Genomic DNA, 12,716 nt, shown 5'->3' on the forward strand with positions numbered 1-12,716 from the left:
GTTTGTCACCTGCGTAACTAGGGACCTGGAAGCAGAGCCAAAACATTATAAGTCTGTCAATAATCTCACACCCGATGAAAAAATCGGTCTGAAACAACTCATGTCTGATAAAACCTACACAATTAAACCATCTGATAAAGGTGGCAACATTGTAATTCAAGACACTGAAGCCTATGTTGGTGAAAACATGCGGCTCCTTAGTGATAGGGATTGTTATGAGACCCTTGACCATAGCCCAACGTCAGAATATAAATCAGAACTGTTAGACATTCTACAGCATGCACTTGATACTGATATGATCAGCCGAAGTGAGTTTGATTTTATGTACCAGAAGTCACCCACGGTAGCGACATTCTATACTCTACCTAAGGTACATAAAAGATTACGGTCCCCTCCTGGTCGCCCTATAGTGTCGGGCAACAACTGTCTGTCCGAGGGAAGCAGCATTTACTTGGACAAAGTTCTAAGGGATTTCGTCATCAGTCTCCCGTCGTATGTCCAGGATACAAAAGATACACTACAGAGACTTGAGGGGGTCCACGTTACATCTGAGACCATCCTTGTGAGTTTAGATGTAGAATCTTTATATACCTCCATTGTTCACAAGAATGGTCTTAACGCTGTTCAATACTTTTTGTCAACACGGGACCGTAGATTTAATAGACACAACTCCTTCGTTCTTGATCTACTGAATTATGTTCTAACACATAACTACTTTATTTTTGACGGGCTTTATTACCACCAGACCCAGGGCACTGCTATGGGCACTGCTTGTGCCCCTACGTATGCCAACTTGTACCTGGGCTGGTGGGAGCGTATCCACGTTTTCAATGAGGACCTCTCTGTGTATACTGACCACATTTCTATGTGGATCAGGTACATAGATGACATTCTGCTCCTATGGGAAGGTCCCACTCAACTACTCCATGAGTTTGTGGACAAATTGAATACCAACACTCTGAACTTGAGGCTCACGACTGTGCTAAGCACCACCTCAATAACATTCTTAGATCTGAATATATATATTGATGGTGAACGTAACATTCAGACCAAGGTCTATAGAAAAAGCACAGCGACCAATAGTCTGTTACTAGCTCAGAGCCAGCACCCTAGAAGCCTCATTAGTGGCATCCCCATAGGTCAGTACCTCCGACTGCGGAGGAATTGTTCCACGACTGAAGAATTTATATTACAATCTAAGGAACTTCGGTCTAGATTCCTCAATCGTGGCTACCATATTAAAACACTTAATAAGGCTTACCATCGGGCTTTACATTGTGACAGGGTCTCCCTTCTGTCTAGAAATAAGACAAAATCTAAGGACAGAACAATCAGAGTCATTGGCACCTTTAACAAACGTTGGTGGGCTATCAAAAAGATATTTGCCAAACATTGGCATCTTCTACAGGCTGACGTTGACTTGGCACAGGTTATAGGCCCCAGACCTATGATTACCAGCAGGCGGTCCAAAAACCTACGGGACTCATTAGTGAACAGCCATTTTCAACGTCCCAGAACAGCAACTTGGTTGAGCCCTGTGAAGGGCATGTACCGCTGCCAAGGGTGTAAAGCATGCAGACATATAAATGTGGCCAAAGTATTTGCCAATCATGACAACACATCACACTTTTCTGTTGACAGTTTCATTAACTGCCGGACCACCAACGTTATATATCTTATCACATGCGAATGTGGTAAGAGATACGTTGGCAAAACAACCAGACAACTACGCAGACGTGTTCTGGAACATATCAATTCCATTAAACATTCTGCTGAAACATCCGTTGCCAGACACGTGACACAATACCACAATGGCGACATCAATGCCATTAATTTCATGGGCATCTACCAGCTGAAATGTCCCATGAGAGGGGGCAACACTGACCAATCCCTGCTTCGGATTGAAGCAGAATGGATCTTCAAACTGAAAACCAGGAGCCCCAATGGACTAAACGAGGGGTTCACCTATACACCCTTTATTTGATTAGGAAGGTTCTCCTGGTCGGACTTAGGTGTCTGTCCTATATCTCCTTGCTGTAATCTAATTATTCATTTTTACATTATATATACTGTGTATATATGAGCAGTCAATTATTCTCCATGCCTACTGTGTTGTTTCCCAGCTTCTGATATTGAAATATATTATATACACTATATTAATGACTATATTACCAAAGTTCTAAACCCAGCTTCGGGCTTAGTCGTTATGTATGCTATATGTGTGTAGAATAGTAATTAAACAACCAAGATCATTATACAAAAATTGCTATACACATATAAATAAATTGTTATTTGTTTTTATCTCTCTTTATTCATTCCATCACTACCTCTAAGCATGACACATTGCAATATATTATCTTGGGGGAGTATATACAATCAATTTTTGGAATTATACTCTGTATATAAAATGAATCCTTTTCCCAACGATAGACCCTTACCTACCATCTATTGATTATTGACTATCTTATACTAATCAATACCCACTTTCTTATTTGCCAATATTTAGGGTAAGAGCTTTACAGACTTAGGGCCTCATGCAGTAAGCGACGATTATGTGAAATCGGCAAGCTTATCGATTAGTCATGTTATTGGCGTTTTTCCCTCTCCGTATGCAGTAAGTGCCGAATACATTCAAAATCAACCAGAAAACAAATCCGCCCACTCTCACGATGATTATCCGATCACACACAGGTGTATCGGCGTGCGTGGCGGGGTGCTGTTAGGTTGCACAATCACAAATCTTGCTGAATCAGGCGAAACAAGCATGTTTTTGATTGCGCGCCATATTTAAAGGCAACGTGTACTGCTAATCATTCTCTGTGTTGTTGGGAGTGAGAGAGAGAGAGACGCACAGAGCTGGACGATTGAAGATTTGCATATTGACTGAGAGACTTGTTGTGTATTGGGTGAGCTTTGTCCTTTGTTGTTTTGTTTACATCTTTGTCTTGTTTTATATGTGGAAGTGGGTCGTGTGATTGCCTGTACATTTCTTGTCTGTTTTTTGTGAGTGCTGGAAGTATGCCCGCAAAGCGTGGGAAGAGTGATGCTGGTGGGAGTGGGAGTGCTACTCGTGCGAGTACGCGTCGGAGTGAACGTTCTGTTCAGGGGAGTGATGTTGCTGGTGCACCGAGTGGTGTTGCTGGGAGTGGGAGTGCTGTTGTTGGGAGTGGGAGTGCTGGTGCTGCGAGTGGTGTTGCTGGGAGTGGGAGTGCTGTTGTTGGGAGTGGGAGTGCTGGTGCTGCGAGTGGTGTTGCTGGGAGTGGGAGTGCTGTTGTTGGGAGTGGGAGTGCTGTTGTTGGGAGTGGGAGTGCTGTTGCTGTGAGTGGGAGTGCTGGTGCTGGGAGTGCTGGTGCTAGGAGTGTGAGTGCTGGTGCTAGGAGTGTGAGTGCTGGTGCTAGGAGTGGGAGTGCTGGTGCTAGGAGTGGGAGTGCTGGTGCTAGGAGTGGGAGTGCTGGTGCTGGGAGTGCTGCTGGTGGCGCAGTTGCTGATGGGGTGTCTGGTGGTGGCGTGCTTGCTGGTGGCCAGCTTTTGGAGGCTCTTCCATTGGAAGAAGGAGAGTCCAGTCAGCACCAGCCAAGCTCTGACCCTAAACCTGCTCGGAAAAAACGTGTGGAGAAGCCACGTAATCCTCGCTTCAATGACCAGGAAAATAGGGCTCTTGTCACTGGCATTCTGGAGCACTATGACAGTCTCTATGGACATTTAGTAGGTAAGTGTAACTTTACATTTATTATTCAAATACATGTGATCCTAGGTCATCTGAGTTTTGTTCATATGCAAATATGGGTACACAATATCTTTCTATGTTCATTAGTGTGGAAACACAGCTTTTTATCATGCCTTACAAGGACAAATAAACACAGGCGGTCAATTTGCCAGAACTGCATACAATATGAATGCAACCTTGCTTACATGTATAGGTTTAGTAGTGAATGCTCATGTGCTGCACATATTACACATAAAACAGCATGTTTGCTATCTCTTGGAACAGCTAGCAGTGTAGGAAACTGGTGCTTATATTATTATTAATTTACCTCATATCTTTTATATGTTTTTCAAGGGCGGACAAGTGCAGCAAGCAAAAAAGAAATGTGGGACACAATAGTCATTGGTGTCAATGCCTGTGGGAATAGTGTCAGGGACAAGTATCATTGTCGGAAAAGATTTGATGATATTAGGTCCAAATTGAAAAAGAAAATACAAGACCAACGCGTGCATGCTACTGGCACTGGAGGTGGGCCCACACCACAACGTCTCATATTGACTCCATTGGAGGAGCTGCTTCGGCCAAAATTACTTACCGTCGTCGTGGAAGGCTTGGCTGGTGACCGTGACATTGGAATTTATCCGTCACAATTTCCAGCAGGTGATAAATATTACTGTACTAGGCGTGTCGTTGCTTACAGTTATTTTGCATATTTACACTGCTTTTTATACTGTCTTCACAATATAAGCATACCTGCATCTATATATGTATATGTCTGATTCTGTATATATATATCTCAAAATAGACATATATGTAGTAGTCCTACTAAAAGCAGTAACTAATATAGCACGTGCCATTGCGTGCTCATTTACATGTGAATTCCCAAAATGCATAGCTGCAGTGGAAGCAATTGATGGTGGGCGAAGATGGGGAACAACAGGGTAGTACACATGTGTAACACATGTTCATGAGAAATTATTAGTAGCAACAGGTACAGAACAGAAATATGTATCATATTATTGTGTATTTTATTGATTTTACTCCGACAAACATGACATTACTGCCTATTTTAAGCATGCATCAAAGAAATTGCATGTAACGGCCTACAAACATCACTGGCACTAACACATCTATAGTTGCTTATGAAAAGGTCCATTTTTGCTTTATGTCATATACAGACAGCATAATGAGGCACACGTATCATATGTTATGTCATTGTTTTCATAACTTAAACACTGCAGATGACTACTTAGCTCATCTACCATTGTGTTAAAGCAGCTGCAATTAATATCTCATCACAGCATACACTTCAACAGAGGGGGTGGGGTTCAGCACACACACTAATTACAGCCTCATTTCACAGTCAACTTAGTTCACACCATTTGCACCTGTTTCAAGTCATTGAAAGGTGTGGCTGATTAGGCTTTTTGGGGAAGGGAATACCTTTCTTACAACCTGAATAGCACAACTGAAGTTAATCACACTCATTTGAAAGCTTAACTCTAGCTACTAAATGCCCCAACAACTCATTACTTATCAAAGCGTACGTCACACATTAGTTCACTCATATCTATAGTTGAACTACTATGAAAGACACATTATCACACACTGCATGTGTTGTCTTGTTGAGTCACAGCCACATTCAGGTGTGCCACATCTTCGATTAATGTACCACACATATCCTCTACCAAAAACAACACTTTTTGCAATATGACCACCTTCATGATAACCATTGTGAATGGTCATCTCATGATAGTTATGTACATTATGATACTGATATCACTACACAACATATGATTTTTATGTACTCATTTAATCTATTTATCCTCACGCATTACTGCAGAAACATAGTATGTTGTATGTTAGGGAACTCAAAAATTCTAAGTACACAGGCATGTACAGTGTTATTAAAACTATTTATGTTCACTTTCACACACATTTTCGGTTAAGGAACTGATGTTGTTAGTTAATCATAAATACAGAACATACAATAAGTGTTTGTTCAATATTTACACATGTAAATGTAAAACTTTTGTTATTGTTATATATAGTTGCCCCTGGAGGACATGTGTCACCTGAGATGGAACAAGTGTCTTCACCTGGGTCAGCCAGCTCAACACTACTAGAAGGTGAGTGTATCATTTGCTGGCCATATAATATGTGCTCTTCTATATGTTATGTTGTCATGTGCATTATTTGTTTTGCACATCTTCTTTAAATAGGATTACTTAGTGTCAGTGAAAATTAAGTGTAAGGCAACATGTATTGTGTTAGTGATGTTAATTATCATGTAGGACTTCTGAGTTTAGAGCAACTTTTCATTCATTCATATTTCATACTGAGTCCAAACATTATTCGTAAGTCAAGGTAGTTTTTAATGAGGTTATAAAACGTATGCTAACATGTTAGGTGTTACTTAGGACACAGTACAATTACATAGTAACACAGCATACATTAACATGCCATTTAATAATGTGTACATTTCTTTTTAGAACATCATGGTGATGAGGATGATGAGTATGATGAGGATGACGCCACAGAAGAGACTGAAATACAATCATGTGACCATGAAGAGGTGCCAATAGAAACTGTTGTACCGCCAAATCGTCCATCAACTTCCACATACGATGCAATTGTAGCTTCAGAGGGAAAAATAGTGGACGCAGAAAATCGTCGCCATTCAGACATGATGACAGTGCTGGAAAGGATGATTGGACTGCAGGAAGAAACAGTATCACAATTGGCACATCTCCACAGAGTCTTCATTGAAGTGCCTAAACAGTTGCAAAAAATCAACACCTCATTCGAAGCATTAGTTGTTCAGCAAACACAAGCTAATTACTGGAGAATGACTAATGTACCACAATTCAACACCTCCCAGCCAGGATCTGTTCATGCAGGTCAGTTTTCACCACATTCATCTGATATTCATTCACCAGGCCCAAAGGTTACCGGTCAAGTAGCAGACATTGCTGTGCAGGTTCCTGATGACATCCTACCGCTGCCATCTGTACAAATTCAGCAGCAGACACCTACAAAGGAGGCGACAAAAACAAAACAAGACACACATGAAACAGACCAACCATCACTTGTGCAGTGTCTACCAACTTGCTCACATGTGTCACTGGGCACAAGCCCTGTCCGTGAACAGTCACTACCCAAAAGCCCTGTAGGTGAGTCGCTGCCCAAAAGCCCTGTAGGTGAATCGCTGCCCAAAAGCCCTGTAGGTGAGTCGCTGCCCAAAAGCCCTGTAGGTGAATCGCTGCCCAAAAGCCCTGTAGGTGAGTCACTGGCCACAAGCCCTGTAGGTGAGTCACTGGCCACAAGCCCCGTAGGTGAACAGTCACTGGCCACAAGCCCTGCCCGTGAAGTGCCAGAGGCCACTCAAAGTGGCTCTGTTGTGCCTAAAGTTGGTGGCAAAAGAAAAAGGAAAATTCAAGAGACAACAAGCAGGCCTGTTACTCGCTCGCAAAAGGAACAAAAAAAATAAATGTTATAATTCAGAAAATATGTCTTTGGCCTTGTTTTGTTGACTTCAGATTATCTAATTACTATTGTATGTATGCTGAAGACTGTGTTGTTTCCAAACTTTCAACTATGTTCTTGTACACGTGAAGTTTTGGAAATGTTAACACTCATAATTAATTGTGTTATAAATATTTATGTTGTAATCGTCTGTTCAGTAATGGTCCACCAGGAGCCAGTTGCTAAGTTTAGAGAAGCTGCCATTGACTTTGCAGCAAAACATTGCATTTGGGTGTGTTAATTGATGTAAGAATTGCATATGCATATTAGTCACATGCAATTATTAAAACACCTAAGTAAGTGCAAACATCTTTCTTGTACGTGTACAGCAGGATTATGTGTAAATTATTACTTACCTTTGCCTTGCTTGGCCATTGTAATTTTGTCCTTTAATCAGTTGTGTGTTCGTTTCTATAACATCTCAGAATGTATAATAATATATATATACACACACACACACACACACACTGAGTGAGTGTGAGTGTGAGTGTGTGAGTGTGTATATATATATGTATATGTGTGTATATAATATGTATATGTGTGTATATATATATGTATATGTGTGTATATATATATATATGTATATGTGTGTATATATATATATGTATATGTGTGTATATATATATGTATATGTGTGTATATATATATGTATATGTGTGTATATATATATATATATATATATATATATATATATATATATATATATATATATATATATATATATATATATATATATATATATAGTACTATATAAACTGGTATACACAAACTAATACACTTCATGCTTCCTTGTGAAAACACTATTTTAATAATACAGGCCTAATGTTTGAGAAATATCCTAAGTATGAGACTCTAACAGTATTGTGCTTAAACAAATGTTTATTACTTAATTCAATCATGTTTCTCACCATTTAAATAGGTTTCATACAAGGTATACTTAATGCCATCAATGTTGTGTGTACTCCTGCAATATAAAAAAAAAAAAAATATTATATATAAATATATATATATTTTTATAAGAGATATATTTATATATATATATATATATATATATATATATATATATATATATATATATATATATATATATATATATATATACACACGTATTTAAACTCATGCAGACAGGGAGTTAACCAGACTTTCACATACACACAGAAATGTAAGCGGGGAAAAAACATTTCTTTTTGCAGGTGTGTTTTTACTGATATGCCTGGCTAAGAAATATTTTCACACACTGGTCTTTGTTAGTTTTCAAAAAAACACTATGTGAACGCATTCACAGTCTAGGGATGTTTTTCACAAACGAGATAAAAGAAGGAGAAATGTTTCTCCCACAGTCCCATATCACGAACCACAACTGTTAACCCAATTAGACAAACAAATCCAATTGGCGTTTGAAATAAGGAGTCAAAGTAGTTACTTTTGTTGACCTTGACAAGGAAAAACAGGAGTTTGTTAGCCATTCAGCACATTCATTTTGATGAGCAAATAACACAGACCTGCACACAGCTTTTGTGCTACTCAGACATGGCTGATGAATTCGTTAACAATATTAATCCCCTTTTAGGGTATAAGTACATGATCTGTGAAGCCATCTTGAACAGTCGCGGACAGAAAGCAAGCACACGCCAAATCGATGATTTCATTCGAGCAAAATATCCTTATTACCAAGACCGTAAGCATGCACGGAATTTTAATTCCTCAATAAGATTCACTTTATCAAGTAATGACTTTTTTGAACGTGACCAGGATAAGCTACAACACACCTATGGTTTCTGGAAGATTGCCCCGGAAAAACAATTTATCCTGAAAGACGGCACTTATATTGTCGTGAAAGGCATATTTATTCCTAATGGCAATAGCAATGTATCCGCTACTACTGATCCGTTTGAATCGATACGTGCTGCAATATCTGCAGCCTCCATTCCTGAAACCCACATTGTACAAGAACAAAAGTACTATGATTATGTACCAAGCCTTTCAGCTGAAATTGCATTGGAATGGGAACCGGAAGAAATGAACCTACCTCCCGACCAATTATTTGAAGAAAGCAGTGGCGATTCCTATGAGCGCATCCTGGAGGAGATATGTGCCATACTGGATTCAGCGGTTGGGTTAAGCGTGGATGAAAATGGCTTGCATTTCTGGAGCGACCAGTTGCAGCCAGGCGAAGAGTTAATTCTAGAAGAATGGTAAATATAACAATCGTTATGCGTTGACTCTGCGTTTAAATTTTTTTTTTTTTTGTAACCACCATTTTCACTTTCAATGCGTGGATACAGCGTAACATTGCAGACTGCATAACATGTAGCGATCACAAACAAATTGTTTCCTAATACAATATAGTAGGACCTGAAAGAGTAGTACACATTGCTGACGGAATAAATATACGTACTTTCCTATCCCTTTAAACATATTAGCAACATTTTACCATTACTCTAACACATACCTGTTTTGTTATCATGCAACATCTACAACATTGAAAACCGGGTCCACCACGTATGACGTGGGACCCTTGTCATGGGCCAAGGCGTCCTTAAAAAGGATTAGTGATGTAAGTCCCGCCCCCAAGCGACGTGCGCGCCTCAAAGCCTATTGGCTGTCATGTTTTGTTATAGTAACGGTAACTGCAGTGTGTGATGCGTGCGGCTCAGTGTTTGTAGGCGTACCCTGGGCGTTAGCCGAATGTTAATTGAGTGGGAGGAGTGTTAGCGTGCGTTTCACGCTGGCTTAACATGACGTCACACGTATTGCATTTGCGCATTGTGTTATCGGCCGTGCTTTCTGTTCAAACACGTCTGTTTAAAAAGAATACAGATGTACTCGTTTAGAACGAATGTAGTTTCGTCTTCATTGTATTTGAAATAAAGATGTTATGTTTACTGGTATTTTCAACATGTATTGAACGCACAACGTACGCTTTGTTTTGCGCATGCGCTAACAGTTAGTGGAGCCAAGCGTGAAGTGCGTGCGCACACAAAGATGTGCGCGCACATCTTTCAGTATACAGGCAACGTTCACTTCTTATACATAGTTATGCCTGCTACAAATTTAAAGAAACATTACATACTGATGAACAGTTTTACTTCTAACATATAAGTGAGTGACGTGTGTATCTACACAATCATATAGAGCTGCGTAACGCGTTGTCACGGATGCATATCTAGTAAGGTGCCATCTTTGACCATCATGTGTTTGCTGTATTTCAGAGATGTCGGGGAAGATACAATCGGATCAATGTATGATTTCAGAAGAGTCTACCTTTATATGAGATGATTGTGAGGAGGAGCCACCGACTACTACTGCTGCGGCACAGTTTATTCGAGCATTTGCCCGTTCTGTGCCGCAGCAGTAGCCTGGCGCGCGCCCGAGTGTGACGGGCGCGCGCCGAAGCAGCGGAAGAGCGCCCTCCGATCGGGGCGCTCTCCCTCCCGCTGCCGGGTCCGCCGGGTCCCCCGGAACCCCCTGCCGCTGTCCCGCGATCGCGGGACACCAGGGCTCCCTCGGGGAGCCCCTGGACGCGCGTGCAGGGGGCGCACGCTCCCGAAGACGCGTGACCGCGCGTCTATGACGCGCGGCACGCCGAGGGGCGGCCACTAGCAAGCCGGGAAATCTCCCGGCTTGCGGATCTGGCCGCAGTGCAATTAAATGTGTCGCCAGTGTATACTACATATGGAACTAATTTTATATTGCTTGCAGCGCTTATTAACAAACAATTAAAAATGTGATACCCTTATGCCTATATTGCATAAGCACTTAATTAACATAATGATGTTGCAAAAGAGTGCCTCATGAATTTTTATTGAGTGTTCTTTAATGACTACTAACATTTTATGACATGGTGTGTTTTATATATAACAACCATTCCCACTCTGCTAACACATTTGTGTATTCTAATATGTAATGGAACGTATGACTGTCGAAACTATGTAACAATAATAATAATAATATGAGCATGTTCATGTATAGGGCTGCTAGTTGTACGCAGCGATTTACAGACACATGTTTCAGCCTGAGGTCCCTGGCCCGTGGAACGTACAAATGTTTTTTTGCCGCATGAGGCACAGGGAGATAAAGTGACTTGGCCAAGGTCACAAGGAGCCCACACCGGGAATTGAACCAGACTCCCCTGCTTCAAACTATCAGTGCCAGTGTGTGTCTTTACTCAGTGAGCCACTCCTTCTCCCAATGTAAAGGACACTTACAACCAAGTAGCCATTTATTTTTAAAATCTCTTGTTACATGGGTATGTAGATAAAATGGTTTGGGACTGTAGCAAATAATGTTAGTGGCCAGATGTTATGGTCCCCTCCAATGCATGATGTTCTGAATATGACATCACCATCATGTTATGAAGTACGTTTCTGTGTATATTTCATTAACCTAACTAACTATAGTTTACTGTGTTTATTAATCGTTTAGAAATACATAGTATAGTCAATATGATGATATAAGCTACCATAATAAAGCTGGTGTTATCATTTGTCGGTGTTATACATGGATCCTACACCAATTGATAGAGACACAAACAGTTGTCTTAAAAAGTGTGTCTATGCTAGTGATGAATGTGCTCCCGTAAGTAAACAAATAAGTACAGTTATCCCCTTTTCTCCAACCACCTCTATATTACATTAATGGAAATTATAAGGAAACATACATAAAATGTGATGAAATGTGAGTAATCATTTTGTAATACAATGCACATGAAAGCTCAAGAGTAGCTAAATGCATATACATGATACAGAAAGTACATATATGTAACATTTGTGTTTAAACCAATATGTTGGGTTTTTAGTTCCAATAATTATAGGAAGATTGAGGTAGCCACATCTTATGAGAGATGTCAGCAAATATACATACCATGATCAGTCATACTGGAGATATACCTATAATGCAAAGGAACAATATATAAATTGCAAACATTGACATGCCATCTTCAGTACCGTAAACAACACAGCAAAGTGTGTATTTGGTGTTAAATGTACAACACCATGTATATTTCATGACATTCAAAATGTAAATCAGCCTGGTGTACACATCATATGGATGTACATGTTACACTGCACCAATAACATTGTATGTAAGCATACTAGAAGCATGAATGATTATGGGCATAATATGTGTTTTGTCTTAGCATAAGGAATAACACAATGCTAAAATATTATTGCTTTGTTACCCAAGTTGTATTCACATACACACAACTAAAGTACAATTGAAGAGGGATTATATAACCTGTGCAACAATAACATACCGGTGCCACATCCCTTTGTGCACACAGCAGAGAAAAGAAAGGTGTGCAACCCATATTCATCTGTGTCCTAACAGAAGGTTATATAAAGAAACATTATTGTTAATATAACATAATTAAACTATAAAAGTAGTACTAGGAACATATGAGTTTGTACTTACAAGAAAAAAATGAATTGATGAGATTCTGTCGTGTCTGGCCACCACTGGCTGTTTGTTCATTTTCAGCAGCTAC

The 12,716-nt window shown here is 40.0% G+C and overlaps 1 protein-coding gene and 1 long non-coding RNA gene across 2 annotated transcripts; one reads left to right on the forward strand and one right to left on the reverse strand.

Moving 5' to 3' along the window:
• Window positions 1-3,961: 3,961 nt before the first annotated feature.
• LOC142491045 (uncharacterized) lies at window positions 3,962-7,218 on the forward strand. Its single transcript, XM_075593380.1, has 3 exons — window positions 3,962-4,366; window positions 5,758-5,835; window positions 6,199-7,218. Exons 1-3 carry the CDS (start codon window positions 4,090-4,092, stop codon window positions 7,194-7,196), a joined length of 1,353 nt encoding a protein of 450 aa, XP_075449495.1. The 5' UTR covers window positions 3,962-4,089; the 3' UTR covers window positions 7,197-7,218.
• Window positions 6,076-12,262, reverse strand: LOC142491046 (uncharacterized). Its single transcript, XR_012800239.1, has 4 exons — window positions 12,095-12,262; window positions 9,261-9,415; window positions 8,140-8,195; window positions 6,076-6,738 (listed from the first exon to the last, which is right to left on the reverse strand). It is a non-coding gene; the product is annotated as an uncharacterized LOC142491046 (long non-coding RNA).
• Window positions 12,263-12,716: the final 454 nt, after the last annotated feature.

Source organism: Ascaphus truei, chromosome 3 (assembly GCF_040206685.1).
Source record: "Ascaphus truei isolate aAscTru1 chromosome 3, aAscTru1.hap1, whole genome shotgun sequence".
NCBI classification, from domain to species: Eukaryota; Metazoa; Chordata; class Amphibia; order Anura; family Ascaphidae; genus Ascaphus; species Ascaphus truei.